The 25,925-nt window shown below is 42.4% G+C and overlaps 1 protein-coding gene and 1 pseudogene across 7 annotated transcripts in view; both read left to right on the top strand.

Moving 5' to 3' along the window:
* The window catches only part of DGKH (diacylglycerol kinase eta), a 642,901-nt gene extending 620,500 nt beyond the window's left edge, over positions 1–22,401 (top strand). For all 7 annotated transcript variants that reach the window (XM_063952870.1, XM_063952869.1, XM_063952867.1 and 4 more), the window contains one exon: positions 18,850–22,401. In XM_063952870.1, the coding sequence (XP_063808940.1) occupies positions 18,850–18,939 (90 nt within the window). In that variant the 3' untranslated portion in view covers positions 18,940–22,401. The remainder of the gene's footprint in view (positions 1–18,849) is intronic.
* Positions 13,745–13,863, top strand: LOC135052074 (5S ribosomal RNA; annotated as a pseudogene).
* Positions 22,402–25,925: the final 3,524 nt, after the last annotated feature.

Genomic DNA, 25,925 nt, shown 5'->3' with positions numbered 1-25,925 from the left:
TGAGGAACCACGATTCTGTAAGTATATAATAACTATTAAAAAATTCTATGACTATCCTGTAATTGGATAACAACTACTTTAAAAAACCTATAGAGCCACCTGTGTATCAAGTATAAACTTTCTAGTTTATTAAATGTATATATGTTTAAATTATACACAGATATGTAAAAAGCATTGACAAGCTGGTATATACAGTGTTAACTGAACATTTACCATGTAATGCTATAAGAATACAAAGTATCAATATTGATAGCAAAAAAAAAAAAAAAGATAAAAGCAACAAATTGAATACTGTGGATCTGAGAGAAGGCGATGACTGTGGAGTTCACAGGATAGTGACTAGTATAGTGATAGAAAGTGACTAGTAGTGACTAGTCCTGTACCTTGACTGATATATGTCTCTCACAAACTTGTAACTGATTGGTTTTGAAAATGTGCACACCAATCTCACTGGGGCTATGCAGCGTTGGGTGCGCTGGGGTTCTCTCTTCTGTGTCTCCTCTCACATGCAAGAGGGCAGGCTTGTATTGTATTCAGTCTGTGTTGTATGTGTATATTGTCTGTATTTCATTATGGGGAAACAGAAGTTATGCAGTGTATGTAATGCCAGATTCTCCCCTATTTCATCTGGCTCCATATCATGTGAACAGTGTACCCAGTCTTCACAAAATGCTGATAACAACATGGGGGAGAGTCCAGAGCCCTCCTGGCTGTGGGCTATAAAAAGTATGATGTTGGATATGTCATCTCAGCTCACTGCCAATAAAACACAAGAACTGCAACAAGCAGTGGCTAACCTAAATGCTAAGGCTGATGCTTCCCATCCCCCGCTGTCTACAAGTGCACAAAAACATGCTTTACCTGCAATCCTATCAGATTCTGATGATGATGATGTACAGGCGGATGGGGACCCCATTAGTGGGGATTCCACCCTCACACAGGGTATAGAACCCATCATATTGGCTATACGGGATGTGTTAAAGCTCCCCATGGAGGACGCTACTAATCAGCAATAATTTTTCCTCCCACAAGACAAACTGACTTTACCTTTCCTGATTCCAAAGAATTGGATGATTTATTTAAATTAGCCTGGAAAAATCCAGATAAAAAATATCAAGTGTCCAAAAGGTTTTTAAATACCTTCCCATTTGCCCCTGAAGGCAAGAAATTCTGGGAAGAATCTCCAGCAGTAGACGTCTCTGTCTCTTGCCTTTCTAAAAGGCGGTGCTCCCTGCTCCGGGCTTTTTTACGGTAAAGGACCCTGGGGATAGGAAAAGAGAGACCACGCAAAAATCTATCTACACTGCTGCAGGTGTAGCTCAAAGGCCGGTTACTGCTGGTTGCTGGATGACACATGCCTGGGCTGCTCAGATTCAGGAGGGTCTTTCGGGTGATATGACCTTGGTTACTACTGTAACTTTCCTAAAACATTCAGTACACGGCAAGAGTCCTCTGTGACTCCCTTAAAGAGATTGGCAATATTATGCTAGGACCACTGCTATGGCTGTGTCTGCACGCAGAGCCATATGGTTGCTTCAGTGGATTGCAGACGCTGATTCCAAACATAATGTGGAATCTTTTCCCTTCACAGGTGAATGGCTCTTCAGAGGTGAATTGGATGCATGGATCTCCAAAGCTTCTGCTGGGAAATCCACGTTTCTCCCTTCTGGGGCTCCGCCTGCTAGGCATACCTACCCGGGACCATCTACTCAGTCCTTTCGGTCCTCCAGATTTTGATCTAGGGCCCGGGTGCCTCCAATGCAGCTAGAGGCTCCAGAGGTAATCCTAGGAAACCAGCCATTGCCGGCTCTCAGGACCAGAGCACCAGTTCAGCTTCCACAAAGACTTTGGCATGACAGTGCCCACCCACCCCGAGAGGATCTTGTGGTGGTAGCTCGGTTACGTCACTACTGCCACATCTGGGACGGTTCCTGCCAAGATGCCTGGGTAAGGGACCTTATCGCTCAGGGTTACAAGCTGGAGTTCGACGGTGCTCCTCTCCAACGATTTTTCAAATCAGACTTGCCAGTTTTGGGAAATATACATGTTACGCTACTACTGGCCATCGACAAATTGGTCCAGTCCCAGGTCATTGTTCCAGTACCCCTGCTACAGCGAGGTCAAGGTTACTACTCCAGTCTGTTTGTAGTGCCAAAACCAGATGGGTCTGTGAGACCCATTTTGAATCTGAAGTCCTTGAATCCTTACCTGAAGGTTTTCAAATTCAAAATGGAATCTTTGAGGGCGGTGATCGTGGGCTGGAACAACAAGAATTCCTTGTGTCCATGGATATCAAGGATGCCTACCTCCATATCCCGATTTGGCCTCCCCATCAGGCCTATCTGTGGTACGCCCTACTGTATGATCACTACCAAATTCAGGCGTTGCCCTTCGGCCTATCTACAGCTCCGAGGGTGTTCACGAAGGCGATAGCGGAAATGATGTTCCAGCTCAGAGTTCAGGAGGTCAACATTGTCCCTTACCTGGACGATCTCCTGATAAAAGCAAGTTTCAGGGAGCTTCTACTGCTCCATATAGATTGCACTATCCAACGTCTGTCTCACCATGAGTGGATCCTCAATCTACAGAAGTCTCAACTGGAACCATCTCAAAGGCTCCTGTTTCTGGGTATGATACTGGATACTGTAGCTCAGAGAGTGTTCCTCCCAGAGGACAAGGTGAGAACACTTCAAGAGATGGTTCGCATGGTTCTCCGACCTGCTCAAGTTTCCATTCATTTTTGCATAAAATTGTTGGGGAAAATGTTGGCCTTGTACGAGGCGATATAGGGGGTAATTCCAAGTTGATCGCAGCAGGAAATTTTTTAGCAGTTGGCCAAAACCATGTGCAGTGCAGGGGGCAGATTTAACATGTGCAGAGAGAGTTAGATTTGGGTGTGGTGTGTTCAATCTGCAATCTAAATTGCAGTGTAAAAATAAAGCAGCCAATATTTACCCTGCACAGAAACAAAATAACCCACCCAAATATAACTCTCTCTGCAAATGTTATATCTGCCCCCCCTGCAGTGCACATGGTTTTGCCCAATTACTAAAAAATTTCCTGCTGCGATCAACTTGGAATTACCCCCATAGTTCGGCAGGTTCCATGCCAGACCCTTCCAATTGGACGTCCTGAACAAGTGGTCCGGTTCATATCTTCAGATGCACTGGATGATTCAGCTGTCACCCCAGGCCAGGATTTCACTCCTGTGGTGGTTACAGCCTTCCAACCTGCTGGAAGGTCGAATTTTCGGGCTTCAGGATTGGATCCTCATGAAGGAAGCGAGTCTGAGAGGATGGGGAGCTGTCACCCAGGTTGCGCAGTTCCAGGGCAGGTGGTCTGCCCAAGAGGCCCTACTTCCGATCAACATTCTGGAACTTTGGGCTATCTACAATGCTCTGATTCAGGCCTCCCCTCTACTCAGGGATCAGGCGATCCAGGTTCAGCCAGACAGTGCCACGGCAGTGGCATACATCAATCGACAAGGAGGGACAAAAAGCAGGGCCTGCATGCGAGAAGTCAAAAATACTTCTCTGGGTGGAAAGAAATGAAAGAGCGCTGTCCACAATTTTCATTCCGGGAGTGGACAACTGGGAAGCGGACTTCATGAGTCGCCACGACCTCCACCCGGGAGAGTGGGAATTACAACCTCAGGTGTTTCAACAGATTGTCGACAGGTGGGATAACCGCAGATCGACATGATGGCGTCTCGCCCCAACAAGAATCTCTGCTGCTACTGCACTCGAACCAGGGACCCTCAGACGAGTGCAGTGGGTGCGCTGAAGTTGCCTTGACCTTACCGGCTACCTATTTCCTCCGATTCCGTTGATCCCAAGGGTTCTCCAATGGATCAGACATCAGAGTCCAAGCAATCCTGATCTCGCCGGATTGGCCCCAAAGGGCGTGGTACGCAACGCTTCTGGACATGTACATAGAAGACCCTTGGCCTCTGCCGCTAAGAAACGATCTACTCCAGCAAGGACCATTCGTCTACCTGAACTTACAGCGGCTTCGTTTGACGGCATGGAAATTGAGCGGAATAGCCTAGCTCACAGAGGGTTTCCAAAAAGGTCATGGCAACTATGGTGCAAGCCAGAAATCCTATGACGTCAAAACATTATCATCATATCTGGAGTAGATATGTCTCTTGGTGCAAAGAATGCACGTATCCGCCTGTGGAGTTTCACTTGGGACGTTTCCTACGTTTTCTGCAGACTGGTGTTGAAAAAGGCTTGTGTCTGGGTTTCCGTTAAGGTCCAGATTTCAGCTGTCTCAATTTTCTTTCAGAAGAATTTGGCTGTGTTGCCAGAAGTTCAGACCTTCTTACAAGGGGTACTCCATACAACCTCCCTTTGTGCCGCCTACGTCACCCTGTGCTTTGGATGTAGTGTTGAAATTTCTACAGTCCTCCTGGTTTTAGCCCCTGATGACGGTAGAAGACAAGTACTTCACATGGAAGACAGTGATATTATTGGCCCGGGCTTCTGCTAGACGCGTCTCAGAATTGGGGGCCTTATCGTGTAAAAGTCCATAGTTGGTCTTTTACGTGAACAGAGCGGAGCTCCGGACTAGACAGCAGTTTTCCTGCTGAAGGTTGTCTCCGTGTTCCACCTGAATCAACCTATTGTGGTTCCGTCCTGTTCTGCCGCTTCAGGGTCTTTGGATGTTGTGCGTGCCTTTAAGATCTATGTCAGGCGCACAGCTCGGGTCACGAAGACGGATTCTTTATTCGTGCTCTATGATGCGCAGAAAAAATGTTGTCCTGCTTCAAAGCAGACCGTTGCTCATTGGATTAGGTTTACTATCCAACAGGCCTACGTGTCGGCAGCCTTACCTGTTTCTAAGTCTCTTAAGGCCCACTCTACTAGATCAGTGGGCTCTTCCTGGGCGGCTGCCCGTGGAGTCTCGGCCTTGCAACTATGCCGAGCGGCTACCTGGTCGGGGAAGAACACTTTTGTGAAATTCTACACATTTGATACGCTGGCCAAAGAGGATACCAAGTTTGGGCAGCCGGTGCTACAGCAGTCTCCGCACGTTCCCTCCCTTTCTGGAAGCTTTGGGACATCCCCATCGTACTAATTCTGTCCCAAATATACCTTATGGATGCTAGAGAAAATAGGATTTTAAATACCTACCAGTAAATCCTTTTTTCATAGTCCATAAGGGATATTGGGGCCTCTATGCGGTGACTTCTGCAAGTTGTCTGTTCAGAGTTTCCTGTTCAGCTGTTGCTGTTTTTCTGTTGCCAGCTGTTGCTGGCCAGATTATGTTATAGTGTGTTCGTGTGAAAATCTCACCACACCTCTTGTTGTCATGTTCCTTTTCTCAAGTATGTCCTTTCTCCTTCGGGCACTGTTTTACCTATAACTGCCTGTAGGAGGGGGCATAGAAGTGAGGAGCCAGCACACCCAGTTGAAGAAATTTAAAGTGCACTGGCTCCTTTTGGACCCGTCTATACCCCATCGTACTAATTCTGTCCCCAATATCCCTTATGGACTACGAGAAAAGGATTTACTGGTAGGTATTTACAATCCTATTTTCTCTGGCTGGTTCACCCTACCCCCTTTCTGTTCCTTTTACGTCAGTAGTGCCACAGTGTTAGAAGTGTTAAAAATAAAAGAGTAGTGTGCACAGTAAGCATTCCTTAAGGGCCCCATAGACTTATATGACATGACGGTCCGTCATGTTATATAAGATTTCCTCCAACCTCCCAGCAGCCTCCCCGTTGGCAGGATAGTATTAGATATATCGTGTGCAGTTTTTTTTGCATACAATGTATCTTTTACTTTCCCATCCATTTACTGCGGGATCCGACATATGACGAGTGCAGCACTCATGATATGTCGGATGTGCAGCACTCGTGATATGTCGGATCTAGGGGTATCCGATCCGATGCACACGGAAAGCAGATCGGATCGGGGGAAAAGCACACAGAAAATGCCCGATTTCACCCAACATATCGGGCCGAATTCGGGCATTAGCGGTCTAGTGTATGGGGCCCTTAACAAAGAGCAAGTGTGGAAAGTTTTGCAGAGCACTGCAAACATCAGCTTACAAAACAGAATATTCCTGGCGCTGTAATTGAACAGCTTTGTAAGCAGCTCTCTCAGGGGTAATTGGTAATTTAACCCCTTAAATTTAAAACTAAAAAAGACAAATGAGAATGCGCTATTCAAATCTGATGTAGATTGATTGATTTATTTATTTATTTATTTATTTATTTATTTTTATAAATATATCAATTGTATTCAATGCCGGACGGCATAACATAAAAACACAATACACTACCACAATATGAAATATATGTATATAATTGTAAAACTATTATAAATCTGTATAAAACAATCTGTATTAGTCTACCTCCTTTGCTCACCAAACATGAATGCACAGCTAGATATAAAATGGATTAGGTGTACAATTTGTATACCTGTATTTATCGCACTTGGATATATTGCTCATAAACCTTAAATATACCCAATAAACTTTTAGGCATGCATGTTATTCTCATATAAGTGATATAATGTGCTTATGTCCATACATCCATTGATCTGGTTAGTGGTTATTGAAAAGCATGTGGTTAGTAGCAATTTGCTAAACAAAGCTTTTCTCACGGCTTAGTAATGATGTTAGAGCAGTTCATGCAGTCAATTAAATGTCAACAGTCAAAGTTTTGAAAAGCTGTGTAGCAGAAAAAATTATATAGGTATACCATACAGAATGCCTCTGTTATCTGCGATGTATGCGGTATCCTTCTTGGCTGGTGCTCTCACTGTCAGCCTGTTCTGGATAAAACGTGCCTCTACTATATCCACGATATGCTTAGCCTCCTGGCTGCTGCTCTCACCATCAGCCTTATCCGGAGCTCATGGGCAGCTGTCTCAGCAGAGGACTTCACAAACTACCCCTTGCCTCTGGGGTGCTCAACCAGCCGATGAAAGTGGATGCTGCAGTCTGTTTTGTGGAAATCGTGACACTCGTTTCCCCGCCTACTCGTAAGCGTCGGCGGCTTCCTCAGTGTCATACATTCTCCTCTCCGCTTCCTCCTTTTAAATAGCGGTTCGTACGGTTCGCGCATGTGCAGTGTACTTCTCAAGCCTCATTTTCATCTTATCAACACAGCGCATGTGCATTCCTATTATCCAAGCCAATTCATCTGCTTGTATCTATAATGTGTTGTACGTACTTACAGCATATCATTATTTGATTTAGAGCCACATTAATTACTTTAAAAACACTTAAAACGATTCTTAAACGTAGAGAGACACACATATATATAACATACACTGTACAGATAAAGCAACAGCAGTCAGATGTGGTTTGTGTGTTATATAATGGTGTATGTGATGACAGCATTGTTTGTACGAGTAAAAAAGTGAATATAAATAAAATGCAGTGACTTGCTCATACATTTGTCTATACAGTGTCTATGTAATTGTGTAGTGGTCTGTCCTCTTATATCTTATTCATGTGCGCACAAGATTTTACCTTATGCGCTTTTCTCACCAGCGGCATAGATCTGCATGTAAGCTTTCCTTGGTTACAGCATATATAGCTGCAGAATGTATTTGGTGGTGGTTTGCAACCCTTTCCTTAAAGATTCTCCGTCAAGTTACCTCCATAATTTATGACACTCAAGTAATCTATATGGTAATTCTTATTACCTAATGCAGAATATCCCAGGTACAAGCCTGTCCATGTAATCAGGAGGAAGGCACTCCTTATGTTGTATTAGCCAGTCAGGCAACAGAAATGCCTGCTGTGTGCACTGTAAGTCATTTTGTGTACACTACACATGGGTATTTACTACCCTATCATAAATAATGTCTATAAAGCCAACAGTGAGGGGCGGCTCAAGACATCACGGGTGTTCCGATGTCCGAGACTGCGTGGGAAGATGCAGTTACCCTGATACCAATGTTAATCGGAAGTCTGATGATGCTGCCATTGTCTTTTTGATGGGGCACTTTTGTGTGCAGCGTGGGGGATTGGGGCTGCAGCTGGTGGGCTTCCCAATACATAGTCCTTCGGCTGCAGCATTAGCATCAGCATTATTAACATAATTTTGCATTAATTTTGCCACTGCTTAACGTCTACCTCTGATTCGCCCACAAGCTCTCATACTATTAGTAATCCGTGCTTTCTCCGGCAGTGTCCATAGGTTATCCGCGGGATAACATTGGGATATGATGACGGGACAGCGTATTTGCACAAATCGGTCAAAGCTTTCGGCCTCCCAGCATGCAAAGGGCCCATCCATATATCCCCGCTCCTGGCTCAGGCATATCCTTTTTTTGTTTGGTGTGGCAGGAGCCGGACCGTGGTCAGAGGGCTGCTGGTTTTTTAACAGCCATAAGCTTTTTTTATTTTATTTTTATAGTCTTACTATTTTTTTTCTGAGCAATCTTTCTGAAAAGTGTTTTACATGTACCTTAGAAAGAGTCGCTCCAACAACTCCTCGCCGGGTCGCGACAACGCTTATCCACAAGTACAGTGCTGTTTCGGCAGGCATCTGTGTCGGATGTACTAGCAAGTCCAGCAGATGTTACCAGGCTGTGGCCCGGAACATGGGGAGAAGGTAAGGCATCTGTTCCGCTTAGAGGGGGACCCGGACACAGCCGCACTGTTTTGGGAGGAGACTACCAAATAGTCGCTGATGTGGCTGCCACCTAGGGTGCACCAGCGCTAGGCCCTGGGGATCATGGGCTCCAGGGGTAGTAAGAGGCCGTGATCCCTAGGGTGGATGTAAGCAGTGGGGAGTCAGACGCTCCCTTGGTCGTCCCTCCCCCCGGTTCATGACCAGTTTCCTCCGAGTCTCCCGCCATGAACTGATTTCCCGCTTCCGTCTGTGACACTGTGTATCTAAGGGGACCCAGTCGCTGCATAGGCGGCTGTGTGACTGGTGTGTCAGTGTTCACTTAGGCGTCTGTGTTCACTGTAGGTTCACGTGGCGAGTGTGTACACTATTAGCGAACGCTAAGTGGATCCAGACGCTAACGTATTGATCGATTCTGGAAGCAGCGCGAGTCTCCCTGTATACCACTCTACTGAGCCGGGTAATACAGCACTAAGGGGGTCATTCCGACCTGTTCACTCGCTGCGTTTTCACGCAGCAGAGCGAACGGGTCCCTGCTGCGCATGCCCTGGCACCTTTGCACGCCTGCGCATGCGGGACGGCCGTAGCAGGACAGCGATCGCCTCTGCCTGATTGACAGGCAGAGATGACCGATGGGCGTTTCGTAGGCGCGGTCCAGCCAACACAGGTGTGGCTGGATTAAACGGGGGCGGGCCGCAGCGGCTGTGTGACGTTATATGCAGCCGCTGCGGGCCAGGGAATGAGGAGTAGCTCCCGGCCAGCACGCTGAAGCTGCGCTGGCCGGGAGTTACTCCTGAAGTGCAAAGGCATCGCCGCTGTGCGATGCCTTTGCACTTCTGTGAGGGGGGCTGGACTGACATGCGGGGCGGACTAGCCCCGTGCTGGGCGACCCCCGCATGTCAGGAAAGTTGATCGTAGTTGTGCAAAATTTTGCACAGCTACGATCAACTCGGAATGACCCCCTAAGTCTCTATCTACCTTTGAGTACAAATAGTTGGATAAGTGCCTAATGCATATGAGTCTGATAACTATTGCTGTTGTTTTTCTTTTGCTGTTCGACTGAATATGGTTAAATCCTATATAAGGTAATGTAGTAATATGTTTTCTCATACATACTTGAAATGTATTTGTAGTTGATTATGTGCTCATTGCTTATTATACTAATGTATAACCTGTGACTGATTGCTAGTGTGATTGCTGACTTTACTATAATTCTGTCAGTTTTTTCTGTGTATTCCGATCCTCAAGGAAGGTGCAAAGCAGGGTAGGGTCGGATTGTGTGTCACTTTAAAGTGATTACAGTCACAAATTGTGTAGTAACACTGTACATGTGTGTGATGTAGTTATCATGTTTAAGAGCAGCAAGGGTGAGGAAAATACACTTTCCACAGCAGCACCAACACTCATTTAATGTTTGTCTTGCAAAGCTGGGTTAACCTATCAGGATCTGGTTTAAAAGGGATTATGTGCAAAATGTTTAGCTGTTGCTGAAGCCTCTTAAATAACTGAGGCAAGCACAGGTTCTAGTTGACCCTTCATGGGCTACTTTGCACAGACATTATCCAATATAGCCAAGCAGATAATGCCAGCTTCTATACCAGGGAGAGGTTACCCTATTAACCCTTACATGCAACATTCATTCTTAGGTTTATCCACCTCGGAAATTGGCAGCCTTTCTTCTTTTTTTTTTTTGTAATAATTTTTATTCATGGGATCACAAAAACAGATACCAAGAGACAGTGGTTACAGCGTATATTACGTTGCAAATACAGTATAATAGTTGGTAATTATAAAGATAACCAAAAAAAAGTAACAGTGATCCATTTTTGACGCAGAGAGCGGGTAGTATAAAACAGAAAAGGTGGCAGTCAGCAGCGCAGCTGACCGACTGACATTGATAAGTAAAAATAGAAAGAGGTCGAGAAGAAAGAAAGACAGAGAAGAAGAAAGAAAAAGAGAGAAATAAACAAAATAGGATAGGGTAGAGTCCCCGGGAGGGTCTCATCAAATATAGTACGGGGTATCACAAATTGAAAGGTGAAGGGGCGTGCTGGGAGGCCAGCATGGACTCCATATGTTATCGAATGACTTAGAGTAGCAGTTTATGATGCTAGTTATGTAGTCCATGCGGTAAACGTACCAGATACGGGCAATTATAGATTGCATGGAAGGCGGGATAGGGTTTTTCCAATCTGCAGCTAGTTGACATGTCGTTGCAGAGACTATATGACGCATCAGTTTATTTTGAAATTTTGTTAGCGTTGGCAGGTTTAAGGGGAGGAGAATGTATTTAGGGTCGGAAGGGATAGGAATCTGCAATAAGCTAGAAATAAAATGTATCACTTCCCTCCACATATGCACTATTTTAGGACATGACCACCATATGTGTAGGAAAGAGCTCTCTGCGCCACATCCTCTCCAACACCTATCCGATGTATCCGGGTACATTTTGCTCAAGCGAGACGGTACATAATACCATCTATATAATAATTTATAGATATTCTCTTTGATTCTAACGCAGATGGAGCTAGACGCCGCGTTACCCCAGGCTTCAGACCATTCCTCATCATCTAAAGCCGAGCGTAGGTCCATCTCCCATGCTCTCTCATGAGGATAACGCTGAGAGGGAGGGTCCCCAGTAAGAGTAGTATATAAGAGGGAAATAAGGCCTTTGGTTGAGTGGCGTCTGAAACATATAGTCTCAAACGTGGTCAGGGGTCTGCTAGAGAGGACGCGGCCCAGTGAGGAATGAAAGTGTCTGAGTTTTAAAAACTGATAAAAGAATCTAGAGGGAATATCAATTTTTCCTTGAATTTGAGTAAATTGAGGAAAACTGGTATCCCTGGTGATATCATTCAGATATAAAATACCTCTATCTTGCCAAGGAGCAAACAATGATCTATTTGTACCAGGAGGGAATGCAGGGTTGTGTAATATTGGGATGTAGGGGCTGGGGCCAAGCCGAAATTCCTATTAGCAAAGTCCCAAACCGTTAGTGAGCGGTAAACTATGGGGTGGGATGCATCATTTCTAGGGCGGGAGGATATCGAAAGCCAGAGAAGAGAAGAGAGGGTAGAGAGACCTAGGTCGGCGGCTTCTATAGATACCCAGACTCTGCGAGATTCGGGGTTGCACCATTGTACGCAGTGTGAGAGCTGCGTGGCTAAATAATATCTTCTAAAGTCTGGGATGCCTAGGCCGCCACTAAATGTGGGGCGCTGTAGAAGTTTCAATCGTACTCGGGGGCGCTTATTAGCCCATATGAATTGTGACGTGTGAAATTGTAAGAATTTAAAAACAGATGGAGGAATAAATATCAGGAGGGTCTGGAATAAGTAAAGTATCCGAGGGAGCACGTTCATCTTCACCGAGTTTACCCTAACTATCCAGGAGATAAAGAGGCTAGACCAAGAAGACAAGTCTGACTTAATTCGATCTAAAAGCCTAGGGAAATTAGCTTGGTAAAGTTGATGATGGCTATGCGTTAGAAAAATACCTAAGTATTTAATCTTTTGCCTGTGCCATTGAAATGGAAAGGAATTTTCTAAAGAGAGCTTAACCGGTCCGGGGATATAAAAATTCAATACTTCAGTCTTACCTGTATTAAGTTTATAACCGGAGTGTTTAGAGTAGAGGTCTATCTCAGAAAGGAGCGGCTGTATCGACTGAGATGGGGATCCCAAAGATATTAGAACATCGTCAGCGTATAATGCAATTTTGTGTTCAGAAGGGCCTACCCGCACTCCAGCTATATCTGTATTAGCTTGGATCCTTGCTGCCAGCGGCTCCATGACCAGGGCAAATAGCAATGGGGAGAGCAGGCATCCCTGTCTGGTGCCGTTAGCGATACCGAACGTGGAAGAGGTGAGGTGATTGACAGAAACCGTGCAGTAGGGGATCTGCAAAGCGCCGAAACACCGTCTAGGAATTTGCCAGAAAAGCCCATCCTCCGGAACACTGAAAAAGCGAAGGGCCAGGAAATTCTGTCAAAAGCCTTCTCAGCATCCAGTGCTAGCAACAGCGAGGGTAGCTTTTGTTTATGGATAGAGTAAATCAAATCTATGGCTCTCCTGGTATTATCGGAGGACTGGCGGCCAGAGATGAAGCCTACTTGATCTGTATGTATCAATTGTGTGAGCAGGGGAGCCAAGCGGTTGGCTAAGATTTTAGCATAAATCTTAAGATCCACGTTCAGCAATGGAAATCGGAGGATGAGGACTCATTGCACTTCGGAGGGCTCAGTGGACATACCTGAGCTAATTAGTGCTATGTAAACCATTCTATTCTTAGAAGAGGCAGAAGAACCTTGGTTAAAAACTAAGGCACCTGTGTTTAAATGTCCCAAAACAGCTGATGGAATTCCAATTATCCTCGTCCAGCTGGGGACTGTTTAAAAAAAGGGAGGTGGCTCCCAAATTATATTGTCATAGATTGGTGCAAAAATCTACATTACTTCTGCTTTCAACATAAATAAATGATGTCACAGATAGGAGTCTTGATGGTTTTCAAAAACATTTTTTCCTTGTCTTGGGCAATCATAAGACCAGCCATGGCCTCAGCCTGGATGGCGTAAGCAGTGGCAGCCTGTGCTGATGCATTGAAGGAGGAGCATCTAGAGAGCAAAACTCCTATATTGCACATATCATACAGGAAGCAATAAGCGGCCCTGGATATGTGTACTATTGCCTCTCAGGCATCAGCTTCAGCAGTAGTAGCTTGCAGAGCGGGCTATGTACATGGAAGTTGACTCAGAATCCAGGAAGTTTCTGGAGTCTTTAACCTTCTGTACTGGAAATATTTTTTTGAGTAAAGAATTAAACAGTATTTTGGAGTCAGAAGCAGGCTCCAAGAAAGTGAAGTTTTTCTTTCACACATAAATTCTAGCCTAGTTTCCAGATTTTTAGTCTTTTCGGAATCAAGGAAAAGCAAAAGTAAAGGGTTAATGGCAAACGGTCCCAATCCAACAAGTCTGGTAAGATTAAAAGGTATTGGGCTACCAGAGGACCGGTTTTCAAATCGGAAGATAGGCTTGATGGTGCGGACCTCCACCTGGGGGAACCCAGGGTGGGAGGCTGACTTCTTCAGTTTGCACAGATCTGCTGCAGTCTACTGCAGATGCTTGGGTGCAAGAAGCGTTATCTCAAGGTTATGCTCTACAGCCACACAACACTGGACATGCCCAATCTTATCTGATTTTGGAAGCTAAGCAGTGTTAGTCCTGGTTAGTACTTGGATGGTAAACCAACTGAGAATACCAGGTGCTGTAGGTGTTTTCAGAAACACCCTCTTTAAAAGTTTGTACCAGCCCATCTTCAGTGGAAACGAAGACCAGGGCTTTGCAAGAGGCAGTTAAGGAGTTGCTTCAGTTAGGAGTGATAATTCCAGTTCCTCTTGCACAACGAGGACAATGTTTTTATTCCAACCTGTTTTTAGTTTTGGATGCCTCGGGTTTCATATGGAGACTTGTACGTTCCGTTATTTTGGCCATGGAGCAGGAGGATTTTATGGTATCCCTGGATATCCAGGATCCTTATCTACATGTTCCTATATCACTGTCCCATCAGCACTATTTCAGGTTTGCTATCCTCCAGCAACATTTTCATTTTTAGGCCTACCATTTGGACAGACCACAGCTCCCAGAGTATTCACCAAAATGATGGTGGTGATGGCATCTTATCTCCGTTAACAAGTGATAAGGATAGTAGAAAATCCATACCTCAACGACTTATTAATCCTGCCACAGTCTCAGGAATTGTTTAGTGTCATCTGCAGCTTGTTACAGAGATACGGTTCGCTCATAAATTGGGCAAAGTCGTCTCTGGTTCCGTCAAAACTGATGACTCACTTGGGGACTGTGTTGGAATTGGGTGTTCAGAGAGTAATTTACCTCTGAACAAAATATCCAAAATTCACTTAAGGATTCAGGAGTTGTTACACAGTCAAACGGTATCCACTTACACAGTAATTTGTGTGATTGGGTTGATGGTGTAGACATTCAACATGATGAAGTATACTCAGTTCTACTCGATACATCTGCAACGTCTGATCCTTTCCAAGTGGAAAGGTTTTCATCAGACAATAAAAGCACAGATTATGGTCTTCCTCTGGAGATTAGGTGGTTATCAGATTGGGAAACTCTGACAATGGATGCCAGCCTGCAGGGCTGGGGAGCAGTGTCAGGAAGGAGTTGTTTCCAGGGGCAGTGGACCAAGGAAGAAAGTTGCCTGCCAATAAATATATTGGAACTTTGGACCATATATATGGCATTTATTTAGGCAAAGAATATCCTTCTGAAGAAACCAATTCGAATCCGCTTGGACATTGCAATGGCAATAGCTTACCTCAACCATCAGGGAGGAAGTCGCAGCCAAAACACAATGAAGAAGGTACAGTAAGTCACACGTTAAGGTAGGCAGTACTTCATTATCCAGCCTTGTTCTCAGTATTCATTCCGGGAGTCCTAAACTGGGAAGCAGATTTTCTCAGTCGACACACCATTCATGCAAACAAATGGGCTTTTCACCCCAAGGTTTTACATGCTCTGGTAGATATTGGAGGTTACCGGAGATGGATCTCATGGCGTCCCGTCAGAACAACAAAGTTTCTGCATACGGGACAAGAACAAAGGATCCCAGAGCGAACTTTGTGGATGACCTGTCAATAAAATGGGACTTTCGTCTGGCTTATGTGTTTCAACCAATCGCCCTGTAATTCAGGGTGATGTGAAAGGTAAGACAAGGTAAGGGTGCCGTGATACTAATAGCTCCGGCTTGGTCCAGAAGACATTGGTACACAGATCTGCAGAGGATTTCAATGGATGCTCCATTCCTACTCCTTCAACGTCCAGATCTACGGTTTCAGGGTCCTGGTTATCACAAACACTTGGATCGACTGTCTTTGACGGAGTGGCTCTTGAGACTTCCATTCTGAAGGCAAGAGGATTCTCACAATAGGTAATTCAAACTATGCTTAGAGCAAGGAAACTTTTCTTAGCTTGTATTTATCACCACATATGGCAAGCTTATATTCGATGGTGCAATGATCAAAAATTTGACCCTTGGTTTTCAGAGTTTCCAGAGTCTTAGCATTCCTTCAATCAGGAAGGCATAAAGGTTTATGGGTGGCTTCCTTGAGAGTACAAGTGTCAGCATTGACTGTATGGTTCCAAAAGAAAATTGCTAACCTGCAGGATGTGTGCACTTTTTTCCAGGGAATGTTGCACATTCAACCTCCCTTTTGTTACTCCTACAGTGCCTTGGGACTTAAGTTTATTCCGAAAGGCCCTTCAAGTTGCCCCATTTGAACCACTAAAATGAGTGGATCTCAAATGGTTGTCAGCTATAGTTCTCTTTTTACTGACTTGCTTCAGTTAGAAGAGTTTCAGATTTATGGGCATTGTTATGTCGCCCTCCATTTCTGATTTTTTTATCCAGATAGAGCGGTTCTTAGAACCAAAATCTGGGTATCTTCCTAAGGTGGTGTCTAAATTCCACCTTAACAAAGAAATTGTAGTCCCGGCCTTCCAGGGGGACGGACCTTTCTGCGGGAGATGCGTCGTTGGACGTAGCCCATGCCTTAAGGATCTACGTGGATCGTACCACTGCCATCAGAAACACAGGCACTCTCTTTTTTTTTTTTCCTCTACGGATTTCACAAGAGAGTATGGCCTGCTGATAAGCAGACACTGGTGCAGTGGCTTCAGATAAAGATTTCGGAAGCATGCTCTCAAGCTGATCTCCCTGTTCTGGCTAATGTCTCTGCTCACTCTACTCTTAAGGTAGGTACGTACATGGGCAGCACAATGTGGTGCTTCTGCAGAACAGATATGTAAGGCAGCCACATGGTCTTCCATTAACACATTCATTAGACATTATGCCTTTGATACCTTCGCCTCTCAGGACACTGAATTCGGGCGAAAAGGATTCTCCTGTCCATTCAGGACCGTCCCCACCACTAAATCCTGTGGATAACCTGTGGACCCTGCCAGAGAAATATACGTTATGGTAAGAACTTACCGTTGATAATGGTATTTCTCCTAAGTCCACATGGATCCCTCCCTAACGTACCTGATTTGAGGATCCTTTCACTCACTAACCTCTTTTTTTTTTTTCTTGTGCGGAAGGGTGTGCATATGTGTTCTTCTCGCCTGATTAGGGCTCTCTAAGATGCTCCTGCCTTGAGCTTAGGAAAAATAACTGATTTGCCGGAGCCAGGAGGCGGGGATATTGGACAAGCCAGTTGCATGCTGGGAGGCCAAAAGCTTTGACCGATTGTTGCAAATCCGCTGTCGCGTCATCATATCCCAATGATATTCTGTGGATCCTGTGGACTTAGGAGAAATACCGTTATCAACGGTAAGTTCTTACTAAAATGAATATATTTAGCCACTTGCCTGGCATGGTCACATTAGATGCGACCACACCAGCAAGTGCTTTATCTGACCTGGTTGCACAGGATGCAGCCAGTCAAATACACAGTGTTTGCAGCTGCAGGGAAGAGAAACTTCCCTCTGCCGCTGCTCTCAGAGGGAATTTACGGTCCCTTTGCCTTCGTTGGACGTAGTCCGTGCCTTAAGGATCTACGTGGATCGGTCAGCATGGCAGGACCCCCACTCCACCCAGAAAAAAAAATGTTTTGCAAATATATATAAAAAAAAAAAAAAAAAAGTTTTTCTATTTTATAACTAAAATCATTTTGGATAAGGCTAAATACATGTTCTTCAACTATTTCACTCCTAAAAAACAAAAACTATTTCTGAGCGTTTTTTGGGGGAAATAAATTCAGTTAAGTAAGCAATAGGAACAGTAAGAATGGTGTAATAGTTAACATTACTGCCTCACAACACATAGGTCATGGGTTAGATTTTCACCACGGCACTAACTTTGTGGAGTTTGTATATTCTCCCCGTGCTTGCGTGGGTTTCCCCGGGGTACTTCGGTTTCCTCCCACAATCCAAAAATATACTGGTAGGTCAATTGGCTAGCAACAAAAAAAATAACCCCAGTTTGAGCATGTATATGAGAAGAATAGATGGGCCAAGTGGTTCTTATCTGCTGTCAAATTCTGCGTTTCGAACTTAACCATCTGTATGCCTTTCACCTGTACCCTTGTAGCAAACTGCGATTGTACAGTCTGGGGAGAGTGCTGAAAATTCCCCATGTCTCTTTACAAAGTAGTAAAAGCTTTATCTTATCTTCTTTCTGATTATTGAATGTAAATTTCTGTTTTTCCGTTGCTTTGTCATCGGCAATAAAGGTTTCTATGCTTGTATCTTATTGGCATAATCGTATCTTTTATCTATACTGTAATAATGCCTCCATTATACAGTGACCTTTTTATTCCCATCATCTAAATGTTCAGCTTACATTGTTCTGTCACTGTGACTCTTATCCATGGACTCAGTTTGTCATGCTAATGTCTTTAAATAGAGCAGTTTTCTTCATTTAGTGCCATTTCCTCTCCTCATGCTCCGCTACAGACATGCACATGCCGCTCAGTGTACACACATGGAAAGGGAAAGGGGTGGAAGAAATACAAATAAAGGGCGGTATCCTATTTAGACGCGGTAAAACATCGGGTGCAAAAACAACAGTTTCTCACAGTTTTTCCAGATGTTTCACCCATTTTATTTATTTATTTTTACAGGCCATCCAATTAGTTAACCCGTAAAACAAAACAGCCATTTCCCCCCAAAACACACTGGTTCAGTGAAACCTGTGTGTTTTTGTGAGAAACCGCTGTTTTTGCTTGAAAATGGGGCAGTTTCTGGGGATTCTGAGGCAGGTGAAACAAAATCCCCGATAAGCCACCGCTCACGTTGGCTTATCAGGGCTAATAGGATAGTCCCCAGCGAGACTTTTAGCAGCGGTAATTTACTGCGGCTAATAGTATACCGCCCAAAGAAAGCAACATGTGAAAACATAAAGTATGATCGAGTTGGTATATTGCCAGTATAGCTTTGTATTTATTATAGGAATACCGGATAATTTGTTATGCCGTAAATATCCTGCTGTGACTCCTGAGACAGGATACATATTTAAGAGAACGTTCTCCGTGTTTACTAATGCATGTAATTGCTGACACAATCTCTGGGAAAGCTTAACGTTGCCAATTATCTACAAAATGCTTCGTTTGTACTTATTGAACAGTCTGATGTATCTATATTTATTTACTACATGTTAATCATATAAAGCTATTAGAAATGTATTTTTACAGACTTGGCCTTTAAACAGTCAATTCTTCTATTTTCCTTGCAGGATCTGGGGATAATGAAAGTGGGTCATATGAAGCGAATTCTACAGGGAATTAAGGAACTCGGCAGAAATACATCTTTATCTGAGGCATGAAGGTTCTGGTGGCGTCTCTGCACGGAGCGAGACTTGGACAGTGGGCACAGTTGTTTAGTGGTGGCACTGTGCTGTTTTAGTTTACTGTATGAATGAGTAGGCCGTTTTATATACAGTTGGAGGAGGAGTAAAGTCTGAGTTATTGTAAGTTTGGTATTTGGGATGAAGTTTGGTGCCAAAAGTAGCAAAACTGTTATGGAAACATTGGATCTGCACAACTTGAAACATATAGTTTACCTGTTCAGAAAAGACTGCGCTGGTTAAGCAGATATGACCTCTGGTTGAGATGGCACAATAAGAAAAGTGTCATCTACTGTAGTTAGTGTGACAACATATCCTTTTATGGCAAAAAGTTACCTAGCTAGCTTGCATGAGGCACAGACTTCCACATAACAGGAAAGGCCAAAATACAGTTGAGCCAAGCCTGAATAGGTAGTCTTGGTTCTCACTGCCTTAGGTACCACTCGTTCACTGGCCAAGGAGTATGACTGAAAAACACTTTGTATGAAGTGAATGCAATCTAAAATGCATGGAGTGCCTGTTGAAATTGTGTTTCAGGTGCATGACGTTTCTGATACGAAAAAGAAAAAAAAGAAACTTGAACAACTTTTATATTTTAATAAGGTTTAATTTATTACTACTGACGTGTCTGTTGGTTCAAGGCACTTTTCTATTTGTTGTTGTATATTTTTGCATGATTGTGTTCAGTGGCAGGGGATTTGTGGATGTGAACATGTAGCCTATGTGCCATGTATCTCCAGAAATTATGTATGTTCAACATATTTATTATAGCTAGTCAATATTGTTTAGTAATTAATATGGAGAAAAATAGCTTATCAAAAATGACATTTTGCAAGAATGGGTACCTCACAAAATTAATTTATCTTGGAATTCCATGGGGATTATTGGTTTTTCCAATGCCTTATCTCATTTTAGATATACATTTCAGATATTGGGGAACTTTATCCTAGAGTCACAAACCTCAGAGTAGCAATAGAATAGGACGCCAGTCTTATAGCTAGCAGCTGTATGGTAGCATATACCCGTCCCTCGGCAAGGCCACGTCACTGGTGCTACGGCCGTCCATTGTGTGCTCTGTATGGATTCTGCCTGCACTGGTTTCTTTAGGCTATTGCCTAAAATCCATGTACTTCTTTTTTTGTTTTTTATCAATACAGGTTGAGTATCCCATATCCAAATATTCCGAAATATGGAATATTCCGAAATACGGACTTTTTTGAGTGAGACTGAGATATTGAAACCTTTGTTTTTTGATGGCTCAATGTACACAAACTTTGTTTAATACACAAAGTTTTAAAAAATATTGTATTAAATTACCTTTAGGCTGTGTGTATAAGGTGTATATGAAACATAAATGAATTGTGTGAATGTACACACTGTGTTTAATGCACAAAGTTATAAAAAATATTGGCTAAAATTACCTTCAGGCTGTGTGTATAATAAGTTGTATATGAAACATAAATGCATTCTGTGCTTAGATTTAGGTCCCATCGCCATGATCACTCATTATGGTATGCAATTATTCCAAAATACGGAAAAATCCGATATCCAAAATACCTCTGGTCCCAAGCATTTTGGATAAGGGATACTCAACCTGTATATCATTCTAGTTTGACAATTTACATACATAGTCAAAGTTTGACTTGTATAATGTGTAATCATTATTCAGTTCCACTTAGGTGCAGTTATATATTGCTCCCTTATACAAAATACTTGACAATCTTTTTAACACCTCAATACTCTATACTTTTACTGATACCCTCACCCTTCAAACTGCATTTGTACCGGTTCTGACTTAAACTGGACATACACTATACAATGATCTGGCAGATAATCTGTAGTTGAAATGAGAGCAATTGAGAGCAATTAATAGATGAGAGCAATTGACAATCGATCATTTGCTCCAAAACACTGGAGAATGGACAAAACCTGTCGTTTATACAAATTGGTTAAATCACGGACAGCTTTTGTCCATTTTCCAGTGTTTGGGAGCAAATGGTCGATTGTCAGTTGCTCTCATCTATTACCAGGTTTTCAATCCAACCACAGATTATCTGGCAGATAATTGTACAGTATAGGAGGGTGCACACTAGAAGGATATCTGGACAATTTGCTGTATTGGAACAACAAATTGTCTACATTGTCTAGTGTGTACACACAACTGCGTACTCCTTCACAGAGGTTTGTGATTTTAACGTAGATGGTGTTTGGAAGTTACCAGATCACAGAACTGTTTGTGACAACTGCAAGTGCACCTGTCATGCAAACAAGGCTCACCTAACAATTGCCTGATATCTTGTGTCTGCGGAAAAGATAATAATGTGAAAGGTGCATCAGATATGTTTGTAGATGCGGCTAGATTAGAGTCATTATCATTCTGGTGTGTTGTACCATCTTCCACGTGCACTATCGGGCCCTGGTGCATTCCCTGTGTGTATAACAAACTGATCTCTTGGCTGAGTGGCAGGATCGCACAGTGTGTGTTCAGCATTACACTGAATTGATGCAGACGGTTTCTGGGGGGGGTTTCAGTATGGACTGCAGCTTATTAAATCACTAATTGATGTGCTGCTGTAAATGTATTAGTGATGTCATCAGTAACTATGGAGTTATTTAGCTGCATTCTTAAGACTGTTGTTCTAGTCCACAAAATGGCTGCATCCATTATGTGTGGGCGACAGGTGCACTTAAGTAAATGCTATGATAGAGGCACTGGGAGCATATATGTGACAGGAAACCAACCTATTCAAATTAGTAATCCTTTGTATTATCTATTATTTTATCAATGGATATGGATTAAAAAACATTAGTAAGTATGGGTAATATTGCAAAATGCAATACTTTATGTATTGTGGATGCACATTAGGACACCTGAAAGTCATTTGGTGCCTGATGCTTGCCTAGTAACCAAAGCAATGTCACAGTATTTACAGTACAGTGTATAAATTCCTGATATTGTGTTGTCCCACCCCAGGTATTAACAGTCCTAAAAGAAGTGTTTTCGTTTGGAAATCCTGGCAGCCAATAATTCCTTTCTCTTGCTCCATTTTCATACATTTTGCTTATTTGAAATATATATAATTTAAAAAAAAAAAAAACCCTTCTGCATATTGTCTGAGAAACACTGCATATGTTTGCAATCAAATTGTGTTTTCTACATATTGTCCCCTGAAAAATGTATGAATTTGCATATTAAAATATGTCCGATTTCTGGAAAGCAGGAAAATCTTTGATGTGCAATATTTATATGTTAACCAGAAAAAGGAAAAGCATATTATGTTTTTGTGGGGTAACTGATTACACAAAGCCTATACGTAAGGGTTTACCAGTGCACTACTTTAATACTGTATCTGTTTGAAATATATCACTGTTATGCAGTTGAGCTGCATATTTGTATATTATGTTTCAGCACTGTATAAACATATATACAATTTTATGAAACTGTTTTGTTTTCTTGGATGTTAATTTTCAGTATTGCTATGTGAGCATTTTGCTTTATTACATTTTGCTATAAATTAATTTTGCCTCACAAAATTTGAATTAGCTGGTATTTATTCGAAGAAATCGTGCATTTATTTTAACTTTCATTTTCCCTTCTGCAGATTACTTTGTACAGTGGGTGGCAACGTCACACATGCAGCAGGATGTAATGAAGTCCGAGATCGCCGGAGGTGCGGGATACCGGTCGATCTCGGATGTTTTTTTTAAAGAGGCAATCCCTTACAATGCATGGTTTTGCCTTGCAAGTGTTTGTCCCTTTAAAAAAAAAAAAAACGTCAGAGATCGGCCAACATTCCGTACCTCTGGCGATCTTGGATGCTGTTTTCTGTATTTAACAAACTAATACGTATGCCACTGACACTAAAGTAATGCACCCTTTCATCATATCTTGTAAATGAATACGAAGTGTCCCTGCTGAGATAGATAGATATATAATATATACACACACACACACACTAGTTATCAGCCCGTCAAAGTGGTGGAACATTAAAACAGTAATGTCAGTAGCTCTAGCATACAGTAACTCTCTACTCCACTAGTTACTGAATTTTCAGTTGCGGTGCAATACCAATTAAATTAGTACTTTGAATAGATTGCCAATTGTGTGATATTACATAGAATATACTCTGTAGAAGGTGTCTACACCTGATATACTGTACTAATGACTCCCCTTTGTTGGAGCCTCAGGGGCAAACGCAGGATTTATTCAGGGGGGTTTCCGTGGGTGTGTATGTATATATGTGTGTGTATATATATATATGTTCAATAGGGATAAAGTCTCTGCGCCTTCAGTACTCTGGTGTGGAATATTCCTTAAATGTGCAGCTAATATATATGCGTACCAGAAATATGCTCAAAATAAGCCCGTAGTGGTATCTTTAAATGGTCGTCTTCCCTTGTCCTTTTACTCCTTGTACAGACACCCTCAGCGAGGGGTTTAGGTATAGTCACGTAGGCAGAGAGGGAAGATAAGTGTCAGCAAAAATGCTCTTAATGTTCTAAAGTGACTAGTGACTTATTCGTGCATATGTTGCAAAAATAATTTTTATATAAAGTGCTTTGTGCCTATAGTGTATAAAAAAACCACTATATTGAAATTGTGATTTCTAATATAAGCAGAATCACACCCATGTGATGAATTTAAAAAAAAGGAAGGTAAATAACACTCCTTTTAAGAATGCTTCTCCCTTAGGGTACTCCTTAGCAATATATAGTACCTTTAAGAAAGTTTTTTTCCGTCAAGGAAAAAAACAGAAAGAAAAGGGAGCTAATAGTGTGATATAGTTTTTCACAATTTTAATCACACAAAAAAAACATACTGGTGGAATCGTACAATTTAGAAAGTTATAACAAGCTTATCTGTTGTACATGCCGTTGGAGAGGTAGTGGATGCTGGCCCAACGCGTTTCGTCCCTTGTATCAGCTTAAATGGGACTTCCTCAGGGGTTATAGAGAATCACCCTGCATTCCCATGCCCTTTTATACCCTAACTCGTAGGTTATTTCAGATAGAATTCTCACAGATTCTGAAAAATCCCTCCTGACTAAAGGATTTTCGTTTGCACCCAGCAACAAACCTAATAGCTTCCAACTTTTTATAGATTTAAATAAGTTTGTTCGGAAGCTTACACTACAAAGGCATTTTTTAAAGAAGGACACAGATGCAGCAACCTATTATGAGACAAGTTTAAATAAATCGGGCCTTAAGAGGAACTCTAAGTACTATCCCCAAGAATCTAGAAGCAGCCAGATAGATGCCTTTTATGAATTAGTCAAACAAGACACATGCAAGGAAAATGTGCCCCTCAAAATCAAGGACAACCTGAGTAACTTTGAGAAAAATGCCCTAAAAATTCTCAAAGAGGATAACACCATAGTATTAAAGCCAGCAGATAAAGGGGGAGGCTTGGTTATAATGAACCGTGTGGACTATGAGAACGAGGTGCTAAGACTGCTAAAGGATGAAAAATCATATAGGAGACTAACTAAAGACCCCAAGGGGGAATTTCTGTCGGAGCTAAGAACTATATTATTGGAAGGACTAAGAAGTGACATCATTAATAAAGATGAGTATCAGTTCATGCTGAATACCAATCCTACCATTCCAATATGTTATTGTCTTCCTAAGATTCACAAAAGTCTTACTAACCCACCTGGCCGCCCCATAGTAGCGGGAATAGATTCGGTTACCGCAAATGTGTCTGAGTATGTGGAAATCTTTCTACATAAGTATGTTGTGAAACTTGATTCCTATGTGAAAGACACCACAGCGATCCTCCAATGCCTGGAAAATTTTGAGTGGCAAAACTACTACCTTTGGGTGACTATCGATGTCCAATCACTTTACACATCCATAATACATCATCAAGGCATAGCCTCCTGTAGAGAATTCTTATCACAAGACCCCGAATTAAAAGAGGAACATAAGAATTTTATCTGTGATCTTATTCTTTTTATATTAACACATAATTATTTCAAATTTTTAAGCGATTTTTATCTCCAGATCTGCGGGACCGCAATGGGGACAGTCTTCGCGCCCAGCTTCGCGAATCTGCATATGGGCTGCTGGGAAAAAAGTTACATATACAACAACAACAGGTTCAAGGAGAATATAGTCTTGTATCGAAGATACATAGACGATATCATAATTATCTGGAAGGGGGAGGAATCCCTCCTGATGGAGTTTATGGATTACATTGCAACATGTCAACGATCTTAATTTATCTTTTACTTTTAAAATACATAACAAAGAAATTGAATATTTGGATTTGGTACTATCTGCGGAAGAAGGAACTGTACTCACGAAATTACATAAAAGAAGTGGATAAGAATAGCTATCTTCATTTTAAGAGCGGCCATCAGAAAAAATGGAAAACAAATATTCCTTATTCTCAATTTTGTAGGCTAAAAAAGAATTGTAAGAAGGAGGAAGATTTCCAACAGCAAATGGCAACGTACGCCAATAGATTTGAAGACGGGCTACCCATCATTTGTGATTGAAACTGCGAAAGAAAAAACTTGTGAGGTAAAACGGGAAGATCTACTTACCTACAAGAACAAGGAAGACCTGGTTAATCAAAACTACAACTTTGTCACCACATACAATACTGGAGGAGTTCTCAAAAAAGCCATTAATAGACACTGGAACATTTTACGGACAGATGCGGTACTGAACCCTGTACTTCCTATACATCCAAGATTAATCTTTATGAAAGCAAGGAACTTAAAGGAAATACTGGCTCCGAGTATGCTGAAACCAATTCGCACCGAGAGTACAGACAATTGGATGAAAACTACTGGCTTTTATAAGTGTAATCACTGCTGTATCTGCAAATACATACACAAGGATGGTAAACAATTCAGTAATGTGGATTTGTCAAAGTCTTACAAAATTAAAGATATGATGAACTGCTCCAGTACGTATGTGGTATATGTCTTAGAATGTACCTGTGGCTTCAAATATAT

This window comes from Pseudophryne corroboree, chromosome 2 (assembly GCF_028390025.1).
Source record: "Pseudophryne corroboree isolate aPseCor3 chromosome 2, aPseCor3.hap2, whole genome shotgun sequence".
NCBI classification, from domain to species: domain Eukaryota; kingdom Metazoa; phylum Chordata; class Amphibia; order Anura; family Myobatrachidae; genus Pseudophryne; species Pseudophryne corroboree.
This window is presented reverse-complemented; position numbering and strand designations above follow the sequence as displayed.